Source organism: Podarcis vaucheri (assembly GCF_965113315.1).
Source record: "Podarcis vaucheri genome assembly, chromosome: 8".
NCBI lineage: Eukaryota > Metazoa > Chordata > Lepidosauria > Squamata > Lacertidae > Podarcis > Podarcis vaucheri.
The window spans coordinates 18,363,560-18,385,818 of record NC_138766.1 but is presented as its reverse complement, the minus strand read 5'-3'; the positions used below and the strand labels follow the sequence as shown (position 1 = coordinate 18,385,818).

The 22,259-nt window shown below is 46.2% G+C and overlaps 1 protein-coding gene across 3 annotated transcripts in view; it reads left to right on the top strand.

The window, feature by feature from the left end:
- CDH18 (cadherin 18) overlaps positions 1 to 21,501 on the top strand; it is a 671,522-nt gene extending 650,021 nt beyond the window's left edge. For all 3 annotated transcript variants that reach the window (XM_082234344.1, XM_082234342.1, XM_082234343.1), the window contains 3 exons: positions 380 to 497; positions 17,493 to 17,744; positions 20,681 to 21,501. In XM_082234344.1, the coding sequence (XP_082090470.1) occupies positions 380 to 497; positions 17,493 to 17,744; positions 20,681 to 21,171 (861 nt within the window). In that variant the 3' untranslated portion in view covers positions 21,172 to 21,501. The remainder of the gene's footprint in view (positions 1 to 379; positions 498 to 17,492; positions 17,745 to 20,680) is intronic.
- The last annotated feature ends 758 nt before the right edge of the window (positions 21,502 to 22,259 follow it).

Genomic DNA, 22,259 nt, shown 5'->3' with positions numbered 1-22,259 from the left:
AAACTTATATGTGAAAATACTTAAGTGACACATTAATCCTCTGTTAGTATTAATGCAAATGTCTAACTAACAAAATCTTCAGAATGACTTTGAATTTAAGACTCCTGACATACATTCTGAGCATGTGTTTAGTTCATTTTACATTGTTGCTGAAATGTTTTGAGCAGAGAAATAAAACAGTAGCAGCAGCAGCAACAACAGTAACAACAACAACAATAACAATAACAATAATGCAGCTAATGGAAAAATAGTCATATTATGACACTAGATAGGTAGAAAATTGTGAAAGAAAGCTCAGCTTACAAGATCCTGCCGAGTTCTGCCAAAATTTGAATCCAGTTCAAAGTTCATCACATCCACAATTCAATTTTCCTTCCAGGTTATCCAGACTATCGGTGCCACGGACAGAGATGACTTTGCAAACGGTCAAAGATTTCACTTTTCTCTGGACAACAGTTTCCCTTTGAATCCCAACTTTACGCTAAAGGACAATGAAGGTAAATCACACATTACTCTGCAAGCAAGGCTTGGTGTTTGTGTGGGATGTCTCGTTGAACAGAATGACTTCTTTTCTCATAATCTTTTTTGTCGGTGGGTTAAAACCACAACTTGTCAGGGCAGAAGTGGTTCATATAGCAAGGACTACATATTCATAACTGTCAGGGGTTCAGGAGCAGAGGCGAGGGCAAGGGAGGAAACAGAGAGCGAGGGGGAGGAGGCAGAAGAAAGGATGAGTGATGACGACGACCCGAGATCTCCGAGTCTTTCCAGTGAATCAGAAGATTCACAAAAAGGAGCACCAGTGGCCAGGGCAAGGGGGGAGACTAGGGGGACACCCCAGGAAGATAGAGCCAGAGGGGACTCAGAGGGGAGCAGTTGGAAATCGGGACCAGCGTCACCGCCAGAGAGTAGGAAAGAGGAAGAGCGCCAGGGATCAAGCGCTGGCAGCTCGCAACAGGAGGGAGGGCACGAGTCAGGAGTGGCCACACCTTCATCGGGGAGCGAAGTGACGGTTAGACGGAAAGTGGAAGGTTGGGCGCGCGCGCCAAGTTCAAATGCACAGGAAGGTGGCGCAGTAGGCAGCCCGGAAAGGGAGCCAGGTCCTAAAGCCCGGCGCAAGGAGACAGGAGAGTCAGGGGGGTCAGCGTCAGAAGAATCCCGGAAGGAAGAGACCCAGGGGGGCAGAGGGACCCAGAGGAGAACTGTCAGGCGGAAAAGGTGGAGCAGGGCTAGGATATTAAGTTGGTGCGCAAGGGGCGGAGACTCAGACGGAGCTTCGCCGATCTAAGCATAAGACGTAGAGTTGCGCGCAGCAGCTTGAGAATGGAGACTGTAACTCAATAAAGACTTTTATTTAATGATCGCTGGCTGGCGTGATCCTCTGTGAGCTGGGATCTGGAAGCAACCCTGACAGTAAGCTCCGTCTCATCAAATTGTGGGCATTCACGGCCTCGCGGAGAGGAGAGAAAGCGGGTGCCTACTAGAGAGCTCACGAACGGCAGACGCTATGACGGCCGAACAGCAAATAGCGGAACTGAGAGAAGCAGTGTCACGACTGAATGCCGAGGCGCTGGCATCCAGGAAGAGAGAGGAGGACGCAGCTGCCGCCTACAGAGATCTCCAGGTCAGGTTGGACGTGCTTACGAAGCAAGGGCAACAGACACCCAAATCAGAGGGGATTGGGTTGGGGAGACGCACAGGCGGTCTGGTCTCTCACTTCGATGGGAATTTGCAACAGTACCCCAACTTTAGAGCAGACGTAATGTGTGCACTGCAACTACTGCACAAAGACTTTAGAGATGAACAAGAGAAAGTGGGGTTCATCATGTCCCATTTGCACGGAGACGCAAAAGCATGGCTGCGCAATTTGTGGAGAGATAAGGATCCTGCGCTCCAAAATGTGGACGCCTTTATTAAAGCGATGGATGGGTGTTTTTTATCCAGCATTGACGTGGATCTTGCCCGGAAGGAGGTGCATGGACTAAGACAAGGGAGAGCCAGCGTGAGGCAGTACCATGCCCGCTTTTTCGCTTTGGTCAGTGCCCTGGAATGGGACAGATTCGGCCCCTGTCAGAGACCTTTTTTGGGAGGGCTTGCACAGCTCGGTTAAAGATGAGATTGCGAGGGGGGAGAGACCCCGGACCACGCAGGAGGTCGTTCAGAGGGCGCTGGCGGTGGGAGTGCGGCTGGAAGAACGTCCGTGGAGCAGGGAAGAAGGGCGCAGCGGGCGCGAACCAGCCAGGGGCTCCTCCTTCCTTCCCAGAGAAGCAGCGCGTGCGCAATCCACGCCTCCAACAGGGGGAGGGGTGGAACCGATGGAGGTTGGGAGTGCAAGGGCTCAGTCAGCAGCCAGAGCCCTAGCACCGGCAGCAGTGAAAGCGAAGCCTCCTAGAGGGAACAGGAAGTGTTATATCTGCGAGGATCCAGGGCATATGGCGAAAGAGTGTCCCCGGAGGTTCCACAAGCACACTGCAGCTTCGGCAATGGTGACTGCAGCAACGCAGCAAGGAGAACCGCAGCAGGGAAACGACGATGTCTGGCTGGAGGAAGAGGCACTGGGGACCAGCCAGACGTGTCAGTGAAGCAGTCCCCAGGGAATTTACCGCCCATGGACCCCCTCCCGCCCAAGCCAGTAGTGAGGCTCACCGCATCGCTCCAGCTACCCAATGGAATCACCATGGACGTGCCAATCACCGTCGACTCGGGAAGCAATGCAGACTTCATAGGGCAGGACTTTGTTGACCGGCACGCTATACAGTTGCTGCCTGCCACGCTGCCCCTGCAGGTTGTCACGGTGGATGGCAGGGAGCTGCTAGGGGGGCAAGTGGTGAAGCAGACGCCACCTATGGTGCTGCGGCTTGGAAATCACAAGAAAATCATCAGCTTCAACGTCACTCAACTGTCGGACACGCCTATTGTATTGGGCATGAGTTGGCTGGACAAGCACAGCCCGGCGCTGGCTTGGTACCAGAGGCAGCTGACCTTCGGCTCTTCCTTTTGTGCTGAAAACTGCATCATGCCCCGGCAGGAAGGGGAGCAAGAGGAGTCACAGCTGCTGCTAGGCACGCTGCAAGCGATTCCCCACAAGTACGCAGAATTTTTGGAGGTTTTCTGCGAGAAGGAGGCAGACAGGCTACCCCCCCACAGACCATATGACTGCAAGATTGACCTGCTGCCGGGGGCGGCGCTGCCCAAAGGGAAGCTGTATTCCATGTCTGAGGACGAACTGCAGGAACTCAAGGAGTTCATAGATCATAATTTGGAGCGCGGTTTCATCCGAGAGTCCAGGGCAGCGGGGGGCAGTCCAGTATTCTTTGTTAAGAAGCGAGACACGCCCCAAAAAAGACTCGTGGTGGACTACCGCATTTTGAACAGTGTGACCAAGCCATCGGACTTCCCCATGCCCCGAATCGATGACCTCCTCGCAAAAGTGCGCAAGGGCAGCGTCTTCACCAAGTTGGACCTGCGAGGGGCGTACAACCTCATTCGCATGCGGGAAGGAGATGAGTGGAAGACAGCCATGTTCACGCCCCTGGGCACCTACGAATATAGAGTTATGCCTTTTGGATTACAAAATGGCTCCCACGTTTTTCAAGCTTTCATGCATCACGTGTTGGCGGGGCTCCTCTACAAGACGTGCGTCTGTTTCTTGGATGACATCCTGATCTTTTCGGAATCGCAGCAGGAGCATGACAGACACATCAGGGAAGTGCTGAGCAGGCTGCAGCAACATAGGCTGTACGCCAAGCTTGAGAAGTGCCAATTTGACGTGACGGAGGTGGATTTCCTGGGCTACAAGTTGTCTGACAAGGGGCTCGCCATGGACAGCGCCAAGGTTCGAGCGGTGTTGGATTGGAAAAGCCCACGCAACCGGAAGGAGGTCCAACGGTTTGTCGGCTTCGCGAACTTCTATCGCAAGTTTATCAAAGGCTTTGCTATGCAGACAGCGGCCATCACGGACACGCTCAGCTCCAAGAAAAAGAAGTTCATCTGGACAGCGCAGGCGGAGCAGTCCTTTCAGGCACTCAAGCGTCTCTTCGCGTCAGAAGAACAGCTGCTTCATGTCGACCCCAGCAGGCCGATGAGGGTTGAAACAGACGCCTCAGACAGGGCCGTCGGAGCCATCCTGCTGCAGAAGGACCCGCAGGGGGTTTGGAGGCCGGGAGCGTTTTACTCCAGGAAGCTCAGCAAGTCCGAACAGAACTACACCATCTGGGACAGGGAGTTGCTGGCCATTCATGCAGCATTCAAAGCGTGGAGGCACTTCCTGATCGGCGCCAAGCACACGGTGCAAGTATGCACGGACCACAAGAATTTGGAGCACTGGCGCACGGCACAGTTCCTGATCCAGAGGCAGATACGTTGGGCTGAGTTCTTTGCGAACTTCGACTTCCGAATAGAGTATGTCCCGGGGGACACCAACATCATGGCGGATGCGCTCTCCCGTAAGCCACAGTATCTGGAGGACGTCACGCCAGCGGCCGCCATGCACATCTTCGCACCAACAGTGTGGGCGTGCGCTGCGGCGACAGTGGACCTGGAGGCGGTGCGACGAGCGTTGCAGAATGACTCCTTCGCGCAAGCAAAGATGGCAGAGATGCAAAGGGGCAAGGCGGCGACCGATGGGTTCCAGCTGAGAGATGGCTTGCTCATCCGTAAAGGGGCCATCTACGTGCCGGGAGACGAACTTCGCGCCAAGGTACTGCATCAGCTGCACGACGCGCCCACTGCCGGGCACTTTGGCAAGGAGAAGACGGTGGAATTAGTCGCCAGGGATTTCTGGTGGCCCGGAATGAGAGGGGAGGTCGCGGACTACGTGGCGAGGTGCGACACCTGCCAGAGGGCCAAACCAGTGCACAGACCGCCGGCCGGACTGTTGGAACCGCTGCAAACTCTGGTCGAGCCATGGGAGAGAGTCGCCCTGGACTTCGTCACGGATCTGCCCAGCTCGAGGGGCAAGACGGCCGTGCTGGTGGTGGTGGACTTGTTCTCCAAGATGGCACATTTCATCCCGTGTGTGAAGGTGGCCACGGCGGAACAAACCGCCAAACTGTTCATAGACCACGTGTTCAAGGTTCACGGGCTGCCACGGTCTATTCTGTCCGACCGCGGGCGGCAGTTCATCTCGAATTTCTGGCAGAAGCTGATGGGCTTCCTAAACGTCAAGATCAACCTGGCGTCGGCGAGACACCCGCAGACCAACGGGCAGGCGGAGCGGGTCAATGCCATCATGCAGCAGTACCTGAGATGCTATGCGAATCAACAGCCGGCGACGTGGGTGGATTACCTGCCGCTCGCCGAGTTCGCCTACAACAACACGAAGCACGTGTCCACAGGGGTGACGCCGTTCTTCGCCAACAACGGGAGGCACCCCAGAACCTTCCCGGGACTGGAAAGACTGGCAGAGGGGGAGCCGCAGACAGCAGATGCGTTCGCGTCGGAGTTGCAGGAGGTCCACGATCAGCTGCGGCGGCACCTGGAGCTGGCCAAACACGCATACAAGGTGCAGGCAGACAAACACAGAAGGGTTGGCGAAGAGATCCATGTGGGAGACTGGGTCTGGTTAGCAGCCCACGCAGTGCCGGCCAGGTCGTTGGCCAAGAAGAAATTAGGGCATAAGCAACTGGGGCCCTACCAAGTCGAAGAGCGGGTCAACCCGGTGGCTTTCAGGCTGGCGCTTCCGGAGGGTTCCAGAATGCATCCGGTGTTCCACAGATCGGTGCTCACTCCCTACAAGGCACCGCACAGGTTTCAGGAACCCGGAACGGCGACGAGTCCGCTCCGAGAGGGAACCAAGCAACGGGGAGTGGCACAGGAGGTGCGCCTCAACGAAGTCACGGAGATTTTGGACTCCAGATGGGGGGAAGAGGGGGTAGAATACCTTCTCGCTAAGGAGGGCACCCCGGCCAGTGCCAACAGCTGGGTGCCGGGCTACGCTTTAGATGAACCTCTGCTCAAGGAAGAGTTTCATGCCCTCTTCCCCCATAGGCCAATGCCAGCGGACTTTTTCGACGACTGGCTTTTCACGCCCACGCTTTCAGCCAGCACGTTCCGGGGGTTCGACTCAGATGAGGAGCCGACACGAGACGCCCGTTCCCCGGAGGGGTCACCCTCGGGATCTGCTTCAGAACCCTCGTATTGGTGGGATGATCGACCAGAGGAGCAGTGGCGCAGAAGGTGGCTGGAAGGTCCAGGACGAGCAACGCCTCCAGAAGGAAGCGAGGGAGAGACGGACATGGACGTTTTCGGGGACGACCAGGGTTTCGAGCACGGCGGCACAGAGATGGAAGCGGAGGTGACCGTCGTCGACGAGAGCAGGGAGGAAGAACCGGAAGACGTCGGATGGAGGCCCGCCACGGGAAGCGAACTGTACCCGACATTCGTCCCCTTGACGCTGCAGCACCCAGCTCCCGCACCGGAAGGAGGGGAGGGGGGAAGAGGGGGCTTCGAGGGGGGGATGGATGTCAGGGGTTCAGGAGCAGAGGCGAGGGCAAGGGAGGAAACAGAGAGCGAGGGGGAGGAGGCAGAAGAAAGGATGAGTGATGACGACGACCCAAGATCTCCGAGTCTTTCCAGTGAATCAGAAGATTCACAAAAAGGAGCACCAGTGGCCAGGGCAAGGGGGGAGACTAGGGGGACACCCCAGGAAGATAGAGCCAGAGGGGACTCAGAGGGGAGCAGTTGGAAATCGGGACCAGCGTCACCGCCAGAGAGTAGGAAAGAGGAAGAGCGCCAGGGATCAAGCGCTGGCAGCTCGCAACAGGAGGGAGGGCACGAGTCAGGAGTGGCCACACCTTCATCGGGGAGCGAAGTGACGGTTAGACGGAAAGTGGAAGGTTGGGCGCGCGCGCCAAGTTCAAATGCACAGGAAGGTGGCGCAGTAGGCAGCCCGGAAAGGGAGCCAGGTCCTAAAGCCCGGCGCAAGGAGACAGGAGAGTCAGGGGGGTCAGCGTCAGAAGAATCCCGGAAGGAAGAGACCCAGGGGGGCAGAGGGACCCAGAGGAGAACTGTCAGGCGGAAAAGGTGGAGCAGGGCTAGGATATTAAGTTGGTGCGCAAGGGGCGGAGACTCAGACGGAGCTTCGCCGATCTAAGCATAAGACGTAGAGTTGCGCGCAGCAGCTTGAGAATGGAGACTGTAACTCAATAAAGACTTTTATTTAATGATCGCTGGCTGGCGTGATCCTCTGTGAGCTGGGATCTGGAAGCAACCCTGACAATAACCTTTGCGTTGTGAATGATGAATATCTAGGAATCGTTTTGGAAGAAAATAACCTTGTAATATTTCTTCCCTGCTCTGCATTTTATTAGCTTTTGTAGTTACTCTGCATGTTTTTTAAAGGTTTTTTTGAGAGTTCTGTTGGGTTATAGAGTTGTACTTTAGCTTCTTGCTTGGGTGACACTAAGACCAGAACCATAACAGATATTACGTTTTTTAAACATTTATTTGTTGCATTTATATATTACCTGTATAATGGATAAATCTTCTGGCGAGTTTACAAACATTATTAACAATACAAAATGCAAAGCAAAGTTCAAAACAATGAAATCAGTTATAGTCAATACAAACTAGCATTATGAAAATAATCTAAAATCCAAATAATCTAAAACTAATAGACTGTGGCATAAAACCATATCAACTCTTAACACGGGGATAAGAACTTGGTGCAAGAATGTAAAAGCAACAAACAAATATATCTGTTATTATTAAAAGGGGGGGTGAGAATGGTTTTTTGCAGGTGAGTCTATGAACAGCTTTCACATCCTTCCCTGAAAACATTAAAGATGGTTTCCATATTTGTTTGTTTGTTTATAACATTTTTATCACACTTTTCAGTCAAACAGGCTCCCAGAGCAGCTTGCATACAATCAAGAAATAAGAGGACATTCCCTACTCATTGCATTAAAAGCCAAGATACACATCATTAAAGGAAAGGAGGATGGGGAAGGGAGGCGGGAGAGGCAACTCAGGCACCAATTGTTAAAGTTATATTGAGTTTGAAGTTGACTGGAGCTTCTTAGTATAAACTAGGAAGAAGAAGAAGAGTTTGCACTTGATATCCCACCTTTCACTCCCCTTAAGGAGTCTCAAAGTGGCTTATAATCTCCTTTCCCTTCCTACCCCACAACAAACACTCTGTGAGGTGAGTGAGGCTGAGAGACTTCAGAGAAGTGTGACTAGCCCAAGGTACATGTGGAGGAGCCGGGAAGCGAACCTGGTTCACCATATTACGAGTCCACCACTCATAACCACTACACCACCTATCCAGACAACATAATTTTCTGTACCCTATTTATAACTTGGCCATTCTCTTTCTTCATCCTCCTTTGCCAGTCACACCATTCCATTCTTCCTCCTTCCCAGTTTATTTCGTTAAAAACAAAACAGCTTTTAGCCATTCTGTGGCAATTGAATTTCCATTTATCTGGGGGCTTTGAGGGGACTGTCACATTCGGATTGCTTATTTGTTTCCCTAAATATCATTGGACCTCTGCAAACCGTGGGACTACCCTGAATGTGCCAAGGAGTAGATGGTGTGATTTTTCACTACATTTGTTTAAGCACACAAAGAGTTGAAGCAAAAAAGAATGAGAACGATAAAAAGGTAAAGGTACCCCTGACCGTTAGGTCCAGTCGCAGACGACTCTGGATTTGCAGTGCTCATCTTGCTCTATAGGCCAAGGGAGCCAGCGTTTGTCCTCAGACAGCTTCCGGGTCATGTGGCCAGCATGACTAAGAATTAAAGGCAACTGAGAAATCCAAAGAAGGGCTTTTAGGGTTTCTACTTTCTTAACCATTTGGGCATTGCATTTAGTAGATCAAGATGCAATTAGACCCTTCCCAAAAAAAGAATTTGAAACAGTGATAAAAGAAATTGTGTATTTCAAAACACATGAGTTCTGTTTATTGGATCCTTAAGTGTGTGGAGGGCTTTGCTGTTTCTTTTAAAGAATACAAATGTGTGCAAATAGCTGAAACCCAAAACAAGAGAACCTGTCAACAAGGTAAGATTTGTCAAGTCTCACCTGAAAAATGTTATAAAATTAAACCTAAAGATACAGATATATAATACCCATCTTTAATCATATTTTTATAGCCTAATTCTGTTGAAAGACTTCATGCAAATAGTGTTGGGCAACAAATTAAAATTTGCCAGAAGGAAAGACACAAAGCAGGATCTCCCATATCCCCTTCTCCTGGCATTTTATGGTAATATGTTTTAAAAAATCCTCAGATTGTGAATAATAAATGAACAAGTATTCTCCGAAGTGCTCTGGTATTCACTTGCCATAGCTCTACCATTATATCTCTGTTGCTTTGGGAATTTCCCCAAAGTCTTTATTCAATACATTTTCCAGTACAGTAGCTCAATATAACTAGTCTGAGATAAACATACTCTTTGGCATGGAAGAAGAGGGATACAGTTGCCCTAGGTGGACTGTGGATTTGGGGGAATCGTGCTTCCAAATTTTTAAAGACTTTGTTGCATTTCAGGCAGATGTTATCTGCAAGCTAAAAGTTCCAAGATTGAAATTTATATAATTAGGATCCTCAAGCTGAGGTGACTTGCATAACCACCTAACTCCATGTGAGACGAGATTCATGTGGAAAGATGGAATACATAATCATCTGTCTTTCTGGCCAGGAAGTCAAGCATGTGCTGATGGGCTCATTACAAAGCCCAGTTCCAGCTGGCAGGTTTAACAAAAAAAGTCACACTGATTCAACCCTGTTTCAACAGGGAGCCAGAGAACCTCGTCATCTTAATTCAGTACCTCACTCTTCAGGAGCTTAGGGTTCTTTTCTTCCAAGATTCACATTATTCAAGAAAATATGCCTTACTATTTGGATTGCAAGGTCAGAAGAAATATATTTGACAAGCCTGTTCAGAAGATTCTTGGCTGTATCTAGACCAATAAAAGGTCTATGGTACCAACAGTGATAGGTGCTAGATTTATTTATTTTTGAAATATTCATGAAGAATACTCATGTCAGAATATAAAATAGTGTTATAGATTTGGCAGGATCCTCCCTCCCAACCCTAGAAATTAATAATAGGTAGGGTTTTGATTATTTGGAGTATTGGAGGGAAGATTGGAGGTCACTGGAAAAGTACAGGCTAATATTCCTTTCCAAGCCACAGCCTTACTTGGGAAAGACGTTAACATGTAAAATGGGGTTGATGGTCTGGGCAGACAAAGTTTGCCATGGTGGTGGGGTGTGGGTTTGAAGTGACAGGAAAAGAGAATTTTTAATAATTGTGCTGGGAAGAAGAAGGGAGAAAAAGAAGACTGGGATCCATCTTGGACAGGCTGGCTGAAGGCTGGCTAGGAAAGATAGCTTAGACTCCAGGGCTGCACCTCTGTGGGAGACAAACCCCTACTGAAATGACCATGCTGTAAGATCTGGACTCCTTCCATGCAGACTGAAGGTGTAAATAGGTGGATAAACCATATTTCTTAAAGCGGCAAAAGTCTCCACCATGTCTCAATTCTCCAAAGGAACACAGACCCTGGGTGAGTGTCTGGAACCCTATTTAAAGTGTTAATGGGTGAATACCCCATGGACCCTTGCTGTCATTCAGCAGTGAGAGGGGGAGGCACCCAACTTTTGTAACAATATATTCTCACCCAGAAATGTTTCTGTTGAGTATAGTGAAGTGGCAGGGTACCAGTGGAAAGACAAGACAGTTTATTGAATACTAGGGCTGTGAACAGTCTCCTAGTTCTATTTGGGGACCTGTTCCAGTGCTCCAGAACAGCATCAATATGACCCAGACTTCCCCTCCCCTCCTTGTCACCTGACTGGTCTCCTTCAGACAACCACAGCAAAATCCCGTGTTTTTGGATCAGGATTTGGGATTACGCCATTGGAGTTGCAGAGTTCTCTTTCATTATTGTTCCAGCCGGATTAATTTCAAGTAAATACCGGAAAAGCAAAAAAAAACACAAACACCTGGAGTGGGTAATGGTTAAGAATAGTAGCCAAAAGGGCTTCCTTAAGTGGCCAAAAGGGATTCATGATGCACAATAAGGAGGTAGCAGCATACCACAAAATGGGTAGTTTCCTAAAAAAAGCTCAACAATTCCGGTAGATAGTGGGAGTAGATCTCAGTCTCTTGAAAGTTGGACATGCCTGACATAGTCCAATGACAAGAGAGAATGCATAGTAGCCAGGAGTGGGGTAGAAAACTAGTCAGGAATAGAGATCTTGAAAGTAGCATGGACTCCCTGAACCAGAGCAATCCAAGCTACAACATTTTGTCCCTGTTCCCACATGTATATCAGTTCCCAGCTTTCCATTGCACCCATTCAGCATTCTTTCTGCTCTGATCACAAGAAGCATGCAGATAGGTTAGGCTGGGGGAAGGAGCTAAATTAAACCCCCATCCAAATGATGCCCCTGAATTGAATTCCTCTCCAGAACCAAGGAGATTATAGGCAGCTGTTGCTGTCAACTTTAAAAAGACAAATGCCTGACTGCATATGAGCATAGATCTTCCTTCTCCAAGGCTTTCAAAGGGAGTCCAGGGGTCAGGGACCTTTTGAAATCATGACCTTTTGCTTCATTCTTCCTTTTTGGAGAATTGATGTGTTTAAGGAAAAATAAAATAATGAAAGTACTCACTTCCTTTCAGGCCCTTGACTTGTACGTATTTATTTTATCCTGCAAATATCCTCACCCAACCAAATTTGACAAGCTTTCCCAAAGCTTTTTTTTAAGCTCTGGTCTTCCTAGATTCCTTCAACCATTATATTGTTACAATTGCCAACTTCATCTTTCAGATTTTGTTTCATTGTGTCTCAAACTTGCCTTGGGATTTTTTTAAAAAAGTATATCCTTTCCATCTTTTGTGCTTTTCATTTCTTCCCCCCACTCCACTCCACCCCTGGCTTGGATTTTCATCTTCAGAATATCCTTTTCCCTGTCTGTTGTTATCTGTTCCTTTTGTCTCATATCTGCCCTTCCATTTCCATTCTCTCCCCACCCTTTGGAGCTTTGCAGCTAATCTTCTGTGCTTAAATTCTTTCATCATCGCTTGACTGCTACTCATGCCTTCTGTGTGAATTTAAACTTTATTCCACCCAGGCTCACTTTTTTCAGCTCCTGCAAAGCTTGACTCCACGTCTTCTCTTTTTAAGTCAGCAGGATTGTCACGGCTGCTGTACCCAAATGTAATGGGTCACTTACTCTTTTTTAAAAAGAAAAAATTTGCTGCATGGGGCAAAGAGGAAGCCGTGCTTTCCTGATCAGCTGTAAAAAGACTGCCTAGCATGGCAATAGCCAATGTGGTGTCCTCCATATCTTGGGCTCCATCTCTATCACCCTCAGCAAGCATTGGCCAGTGATGAGGGTGATGAGAATTAAAATCCAATACTATCTGGACAGCACCATGTTGGCTACCCCTGGCCTAGAAAATCATCACAGGTGAGTTCAGCTAGAGAATGGATGACTGGAGTACCTTACCTGGTCTATTTGTATTTTCAAGGCTGTGGTTGCTCTTAATAGACCCCCATAATGCAATGTACAGAATGTTGGTGCATTCATTACTATGTAGGAGCATGAACAGTTTGTTTTTAAAGAAAGATTATTGGGCCTAAATATGAGGTAATGATGTATAGATACCCCTGAAAAGAATTCCCCAATTTTAACAAAACTTCTTTTTGTTTTCCTTGAAATTTATTAGATTTTTGTCAGAGTACAACCCTGGAAATTCACCTTAAGCTTTTGCTTTGGGGGGTTGGGATCAGTTGCAGCTCTTGCTGGAGAAGTTCACTTACCTTAATTGGTGGTGGGTGTTTTTGCAGCCAAACCACAAGGCCCATGGTGTCCAGCAGGAGGCCTGATGGTGATTGATCAGGCTGGTGGGCTTTGGGTGGAGCTCCCCCCCCGGGGGGGGGGACAGACTGACCAATCAGCATTGACTGAGCCTGCAGCTGGGTATAAATTGTAGCCTGGCCTGGCTGTCACTCTATAGCTGGGCCAAAATGCCACAAGCTTATTGAGGACGTGTTGTTCCTCAATGGCAGAGCATATTATTAACTGATTGGCTGATTAATTGATTCATTAAATTTGTATACCACCCTATACCCACAGGCCTCAGGATAAAATTACAATGGCATATCCTTTGCATGCAGAAGGGCACAGGTTCAGTAGGTCCTGACCGGCACGAGAAAGCATTATAGACAGTGCTGAGCTGAGTGGGCCAGTGGTCCAATTCCTAAAAAACCAAAAACCAACCCAGCTATGTTTTGTAGAACAGGACCTGGTATGCTAGCTTCCTGGCCTGTGGGTCTCTGCTGCTTACTAAGACAGTGAGGTGGTGAAGTGCAAATGCATTAGCACAGCCAATCTGGTGCCTATGCATACAGTGGAACCTTGGTTCTCAAACTTAATCCATTCCAGAAGTTCGTTTGACTCCCAAAACGTTCAAAAACCAAGGCGTGGCTTCTGATCTCAGGCGTCCCAGAAACAATAGCCGACAACCACATTGGATGTTTGGCTTCCAAAAATGTTTGGAAACTGGAACTCTTACTTCCGAGTTTTTGGGATTTGGGAGCTGATTTGTTTGTCAACTAAGCTGTTTGAGAACCAAGGTTCCAATGTACTTCCATATATATATATATATATATATATATATATATATATATATATATTTGCTTTCGTAGATTTTCACGGGTATAGGAATGCAGGTTTTGGTGTCTTCGGGTGTCTTCCCGTGTAAGAGTCGGGGTGTCTGTGCGACGTTTCGACGAGGTCTCACTCATCATCTTCAGGCTGGTGCTTTCGGCTTCTTGTTACTGGAACAGAGCTCTGTTCCAGTAACAAGAAGCCGAAAGCACCAGCCTGAAGATGATGAGTGAGACCTCGTCGAAACGTCGCACAGACACCCCGACTCTTACACGGGAAGACACCCGAAGACACCAAAACCTGCATATATATATATATATATATAAGCTCCCCACCACCTCAACAGCAACCTACGAGCTGGGAAACTAGCACAGCAGCTCTGCTCCACTGAGTGGTCCACTTCTACTCATTGTGAAGCAACTCTACATTTAATTTGGTTGCCATCTGTCTGCCTTGGGAGCTTGCTGTGGCTGTAGAGGCCGATACAGCAGAGAGATGTTTTGTTGCATCTGAGGCAGATGAATACATCCGGTTGTTCTGCTGCCGATGCACCATGGCATTTCTTCCCTTTGTGCTCCTCCCACCGGTCATTCCTCTTCTGGTCACTGCTATGGATGCACAACCTGTCTGTCTGCCTCCAGGCACTGTGGTCATCTGCAAGGGATTCCCACATGATGGGGTTGATGTTGCCATTCTTGAACTACAAAGACACTTATCCAGCAGCTGTAACCTTCAGTTTTTAACTCCCTCTTGGGACAAGGAAGGAACCGCTCAACATTACCTTTTGGCAACTCTATGTAACTATAGGATATGACGATGCACCTTTCTAAGTATGTTACCAGCAGTATGGTGTACAGTGGTGCCTCGCAAGACGAAATTAATCCGTTCCGCGAGTCTCTTCGTCTAGCGTTTTTTTCGTCTTGCGAAGCAACCCTATTAGCGGATTAGCGGATTAGCGCTATTAGCAGTTTAGCGGCTATTAAAGGCTTAGCGGCTATTAAAGGCTTAGCGGATTAGCGGCTAAAAGGCTATTAGCGGCTTAGAAAAAGGGGGGAGCGGGGGAAAATCGGAACACTCGCAAGACGTTTTCGTCTTGCAAAGCAAGCCCATAGGGAAAATCGTCTTGTGAAGCAGCTCAAAAACGGAAAACCCTTTCGTCTAGCGGGTTTTCCGTCTTGCGAGGTATTCATCTTGCGGGGCACCACTGTATATATTTCTGCAGGGACCATGCTTTCTTCCCATTCTTAAACTGTTCTGCTGGCTTCATTCATCTGAGCTGACCTATGGTAGAATGAAATTTTGAAGATCACACTGCAAGCCTTTCATGAAGTCACTCTTAAATAGTATAGCAGTCATAAATGCCAGTCTATTCAGGCTCTCCTACTCTTTATTAGCTTGGAATCTAGACCAATAGAATCTCATTATAACTTCAGGGGGGAAATGGTGTTGGAACTATTAAAGATTTTTCAGTTAGCCGACAGCAAAGCAAGGAAGTCAGACCCTGCTACTACTTTCATAAAATAAAACAAGAAGTAAGAGTAAGGCGACAAGGGGATTTAATACTTTTAAAGCTTTTAAACTAGCTTCTCTACATCATGCTGTAGCAGAAAAAGATAAATTCCTATGTTGTTGTTTTTCTACTTCAGGTTAGATTTTTATGTGAAATGTACTGTATGGACAATGATACATGATACGGTATCTTTATTGATTGCAAAAGTGTGTGGATGTGATATGAAGTCACTTACCAGCCTTTTGAATCAAGGCTTGAAATGAAACCGTGCGCAGGAAAATCAGAACCAGGGCAGATCTTGCCTGCCTACTCACAAATGCCAAAAGTTTCACCTTTTAAATCAGTCGTTTGGGAAAATGAAATCGGTGCAGTCCATTACCAGGACTCCAGCCCCATATTGCAAGTGATTGGTGGGGAAAAACAAAACCAGCAAGTGTTGATCAAGGCAGAGTTCAAATGTGGGCCCAGCGAATAAGCTGTCTTGCCACATTTAAAAACCACAGCAGCTTGAAGCCGTGATAAACTCCAGCCCCACAAGAAGGCAAGCTAAATGGGGGCGGGGTGTGCTTCAGAATTCTGAACTCCTTTTGAATTCTGAACTGAAGAGACACAATAATGGAATCATAGAATTGTAGAGATGGACGAAGGGTCATCTAGTCCAATCCCAGGCAATGCAGTAAACTCAACTAAAGCATTCACGACACAATAAAATGCAATCACAAACAGCTACCGCATGAATTTGCAAGTGGGAATTTTGTGGTTCACTATTTTTCACAGTTCTCCAGATGCAGTTGTGCATGCCTTAGCTGTTTACAAATAATAAAAATATGGGGAGAGGAGTAGCTGCCCATGCAGATATCAACATTTGTGGTATTTCACTCTTGCAAATGCATAGAACTATTTTTTATTTTTTAGTTTGCATGAGCATAATACCAATGTTGGCATATATACAGAGAAGCAAGAATGTGATTGATATCTGTACAATTCTCAATAGTAGTTGAGCGAAATCATCTGTGAAATATTTGAAGAGAAACTAAAAAAAAGTCTGTGGTTAACTTTGAATGACAAGAAAACAGAGCCATTGTTTTTAAAAAGGCAAAAAGAAGACTGCTTCCTCCACCCTTTGTTATATATGTAAAAATAAAAAAGGAATCCAGAAAGAATAATATTGCTTGAATTGTAATCTTATATTAGAAGTGAATTGACTCTTACTTAGTGCCCTGATTTTAAAATAGTTGCAAATGGTGTGATATGACATTGTACTGCTGTTCATCGTCCACAGCTGGGGGAATAGAGAAGAGATTCTACCTTGTTGAAAAGGGTTGTATTAACTTTTTCACCAAGATGGATCCTGAGATTGCCCCTTTATTGCCATGTGGGCTACCAGCACGTCTATATGGGTGATGGAATGGGGGGCATGGCATAAGACCAGAATGTCTGGAGACAGTTGGAGGATGGATGGTGGCTAACAGATTGAGGCTGAATCCTGACAAGACAAAAGTACTGTTTTGGGGGGACAGGGGGCGAGCAGGTATGGGGGACTCCCTGGTCCTGAATGGGGCAACTGTGCCCCTGAAGGACCAGGGGCACAGCCTCGGAGTCATTTTGGACTCACAGCTGTCCATGGAGGCGCAGGTCAATTCTGTGGCCAGGGCAGCTGTCTACCCTCTCTATCTGGTACGCAGGCTGAGACCCTAACTGCCTGCAGACTGTCTTGCCAGAGTGGTCCATGTTCTAGTTATCTCCCGCTTGGACTACTGCAATGCACTCTATGTGGGGCTACCTTTGAAGGTGACCTGGAAACTACAATTAATCCAGAATATGGCATCTAGACTGGAGACTGGGAGTGGCCGCCAAGACCATATAACATCGGTCCTGAAAGACCTACATTGGCTCCCAGTACATTTCCGAGCACAATGCACAGTGTTAGTGATGACCTTTAAAGCTCTAAACGGCCTTGACCCAGTATACCTGAAGTATATCTCCATCCCCATCGTTCAGCCAAGGGCCTTCTGGCGGTTCCCTCGCTGTTGAGAAGTGAAGCTACAGGGAACCAGGCAGAGGGCCTTCTTGGTAGTGGCACCCACCCTGTGGAACACCCTCCCACCAGATGTCAAGGAAATAGACAACTATCTGACTTCTAGAAGACATCTGAAGGCAACCCTGTTTAGGGGAGTTTTTAAAGTTTGATGTTTTAGTGTGTTTTTATTATTCTGTTGGGAGCCGCCCACAGTGGCTGGGGAAACCCAGCCAGATGGGCAGGGTATAAATATTAAATGATGATGATGATGATGATGACTAAATGGAATTATTAAATAAGATTACTCTGACTCACTTTCTCTTCTTGTAGATAACACAGCCAGTATCCTGACCAGGCGGAGGAGATTTAGTCGGACGACTCAGGACGTGTATTACCTCCCCGTGGTGATCTCTGACGGAGGGATCCCTTCTCTCAGCAGTAGCGCCACCCTTGTAATACAAGTGTGTGCATGTGAAAGAGATGGGAGGGTGAGGACCTGTCATGCAGAGGCATTCCTCTCCTCTGCAGGATTGAGTACGGGAGCCTTAATTGCCATCCTGCTGTGTGTCATCATTCTCCTGGGTAAGCCTCTCTCAGAATTAAATACCGGTGTCCTTTCCACGGCCTTCAGATGATCACAGAAACAATGTGGCTTTTTCAATATAATGTCATTCTGAACCAGGAATCACTCGTGATAGGAGGTAATTAGAAATACAAAGCTTTGATTTTTTTTAATATTAAAAAAAAATTGGTAAAGGCTTTAGCTAAAATTAATAGGACCAAGAAGCCTTTAAAGCAGACAGCTGAACTGCTGGCATCCTGTGGAATTAATTTTGCAGAGGTCACTAAGTAATTAGCACTGCTGATCTACCCAGGTAATTTGGTAAGATTTTCAGGAACCAATTCGAGTTGCATGTCCAGTACTCTTGGGGGAAGTAATAAAAAGAAGAAAGGAGGAGAATCTTTTTGAAACAGATTCCTCTGCCAGAAGGACTTTCAGGAGTGTATGAAAGCCATTTGCTAATTATCTCTGTGGGATGAGCTGATAACGACACAAAGCATCATCAAGAGGGGCAAGGGACAGTGCAGGCAGGAAGATGATTCTATTAGATAAATGTCCTTGGAAATGCATTTTCTCTGAATACTTCATGTGCTTAGATTTATCTGAATAGTACCCATTAGCTAATATTCCCTCTCATTTGGCTCTGACTCAACCTGCTCATACTGTCTTTACATGTATATTTGCACACTAAACAGAGCTTGAGAAGAAAGCCCCTTTGAAGAACAAATGCTGCTCACAATGGGATGAATCTATAATGACCCATATACTAATATTGTTAGAAATTAAAGAAGTGAATCTTTATCCAGATAAAGGAAGTTCTTCAGTATATGACATTATTCTTAAATATCTTCATTAGCCATCTTCATTGCTTCCGTTCTCCAGGGAAGTTTTTATTTTATTGTTTGAAATTTCTGATAAGGAGCAACCCATTTTTGCTTGCCCCTCCCCCAATAAAATTTTTATAGTCTCATTAAATGATATTTAAATCCCTCGTTCCTGCCATGTCCTCATCTGAGTGGTTTTGGTCAGTGTCCATTTTACAATTGATTATACCCATTCCCAGTGGCCCAATTCTGAAAAAAAAGAGTTAGTTATGCTTAAGTTCCAAGAAAATTTGTGATAAGAATTTGTGGGAGCCTTTCATCCCTCAACTGTAAAAAAACAAACAAACCAGATTTTCCCCTGCCCATTAATACCTGTGCACAAATTATTAATGTGGCAAGTAATATCTTCCTAACTTATATGAAAAATCATTAAAATTTAGACCTATTTAGATATAATATTATGGGTTTTGGGGTGCTAGAGTTTGTGGGTGCCTGGAATTAGTGGGTGCTGGTGTTTTATCAATGCTTGGAGCATTAAGAGGGGCTGCCAGACAAGTTTTCCCATACAGGAGATCGCCTGGGAGAAGAACCATAAAGGATAAGAAAGGGAACAGGAGAAGAGCCATTAAGAAGCAGGTATAGGCAGATATAGGCTGTGCCAGACAACAAGCGAGTGGGAGCCCCTCCTTCCACTGAGCGATAGTTGTCAGAAGACAGTGTGAGAGTTTTTAGGAGGTGGAAGTTTCAAGATTTCAGTTTGCCTGATGAGAGATAGGGGGAAAGGTGTCATTCTGTAAGCAGCAAGTTGGGACAGGGGACAGAGGGTCGTGGCTGATTTCTGCTGGCATCCAAGACTTTGGCCATGGGAGAACTAAGAACACTCTCAGATTGTAATGCTGCAAGTCTCTCCATTGTATGCTCAGGTTGCATATATGTGTAAATGAACTGTATATGGTAAAGACACCATGGTCTCTGATGTGCTTCATTGTCCAAAAGGAAACACAGACCCTGGTAAGAGTGCCTGGAATTCCCTGACATCCCACACTGAAGTGGGGATTGGGGATAGCATGTAACAATATTATTAGGATCTGGATGTTGGCTTTTTGCAGTATGGTAGCGCTGCAGAGAGCTTGCTGGGGAGACCATGCATTAAAAAGGGACTCAAAAATAACTTAAAGAAGGTTTTAATAAGAAAAACAAAAACTCCATTTACACTAAATACATCAACAAACCAGACCCAACCACCAACCCATCCCTCAGGGTAATGGGAGAGCTAGGTGCTGCTCCTTATATACTCTACCCAATTGCTGACATAGTTTAATCAGTACAACTCAGCAGCACCTGCTATGTTTCACAGCTGTAAAGCTGGGTCTCGTTAGTTTGCTCTGGCCCTTGCTCCGGCCCCTTAAAGACACACACATCGGGTGGAACAATGATGAACCTTTACATGTAAAGAAACCATTCAACACTGGATATATTTAATAATAAATCATTAAATACACCACTGTTACAGCTTTAATCTATTGAAAGAAGGTGTTTCATGTCTATTGACCTGTCAGGCAAATTATATTTTGATAGTAGGCAAATTTACTGAAAAGGGTTCCAGATATTTTTTATTTCTTCCTCAAGGCTGTTGTTTTGGATATGTTAGTAGCAAGTAAAGCAAACGTTTCCGAGCATGAGAAAGTGAAAACTCTCCCATAGTATAAAGGTTAGATATTTAAAATCTGGAAAGTAGCCAAAGGGGGGGGGGTGACACAGATAAGGCAAGCTGACGACAGGGGAAGGATAGATTATTCAAAGAAACTGAAAGATACTTGGCTGATATTTGTTGGAATATGAAATATGGGTCTTGTCAAATTCCAGAAAATACATTGATACCCTGTAATTAGATTATGTAATATTATGGGGCATGTGGGGGGGGAGAAGAGAAATTAGTTTAACTTTCACTTCTTACAGTATCTCAGAGAAGAACCTATATGGGAAGTTTTGGTATCATGCACATTTATTTCACTTTAATCCGTTAATGAATTGATAGATGAATCTGCTAAAAGCTATATGATTCACCAGCATAAAAAATATCATTTAATCAGCCAGCAGCCCTTCTAATATGCTATCTTGAATTTTCTCAGCAATAGTGGTCCTTTTCATCACACTAAGACGGAGCAAAAAGGAGCCTCTGATTATTTCGGAGGAGGACGTCCGGGAAAATGTTGTGACATATGATGATGAAGGAGGAGGTGAGGAAGACACTGAAGCTTTTGACATCACTGCCCTGCGGAACCCATCAGCTGCTGAGGAACTGAAGTATCGGAGGGATGTGCGGCCTGAAGTCAAACCCACCCCTAAGCATCTCACTTCATCCTCTCTTGACAGTATAGATGTTCAGGAATTTATTAAGCAAAGATTGGCAGAAGCAGACCTCGATCCTAGTGTGCCCCCATATGATTCCCTACAGACTTATGCATATGAGGGTCAAAGGTCAGAAGCTGGATCTATCAGCTCCTTGGATTCAGCCACTACACATTCTGACCAGGATTATAATTACCTTGGTGACTGGGGACCAGAGTTTAAGAAGCTAGCTGAACTTTATGGAGAAATAGAATCTGAAAGAACAACTTAAATTCTCGTTATCATTCCTCAAATACGGAACATTTTAGTTCCCCAAGCAACTTGGAGACATAACGACAGCAGTGGTTTAACAGCAAACAATCTTTATCTGAATATATTATAGAAATACAGCACTTGGAGCAAACTGATGTACACAGTTACTGTAGAAACAAGTGCCCTTTTCACATTTGAAACTGGGTTCTTCAATTGGATGGAAATTTGGAAGAAGAAACAGAAAAATATATGCCCCAAAGGAAAAGATTGTCCCTTTGTGTATATTTTTAATTGCTCAATAAAGTCTGTGGTGCAGTATCAGTAACGATACCCTAAGTAAACCAAGCAATGGCCAATATTACTTTAATATCCCTAAATATACCCAGAGCTACATTGAGTCTATAGTGATGCCTACTTGTGAGACGAACAAATCTTGTTTGGATAGTTGAAATAATGTGTCTAGCTCTGTTTATAAGTTTAGAGGGGTTAAGGTAATGATGGGGAGAGGTCATTTGCTTCTGTTGTAATACATCCCAGGAATGCTACTTCTTTCAGAAGGTTGTAATGGAATTGCTCAGTTAAGTGCCATTTTAGTGTCTGCCCATACTAACACCCATCTGAATTTTATTTACATGCCAACATCTGTTGGGGGTGACACATTTCAATGGGCCAATCCTAATCTTCCCATCCATAGTGAGCTCATGAACCAAGCATTCTATTGAAACAATCTCATAATTCCACCCTCCCACTGCCAGAACTTTGCTGTTACTGAGTGGTATCGAAGCTGTTGCTTCCATTTTTATTGTTATTTTGCCTGCTATTTTTAACAGCATTTCAAATACAACAGCAGATTTTTTAAAAAATTAAATTGAACAATATAAAATGTCTTTCTGCCATGAAGGAGAAGATGAAAAGGCTTTCTCGGATTGGTTTGGTTTTTAAGTCATTGTTTTATTATGTGTTAAGCTATGCAACAGCTTGGGTTGCCTGGTCTTCATTGGGATTGGTGAATGTAGATAAGATATTGCCAATCATATGATGCTCTAAATCCAAAAAAGAAAATTGTCACTTGATAAGGTGTTGTCATAGCCATTTTCTGTATATTCA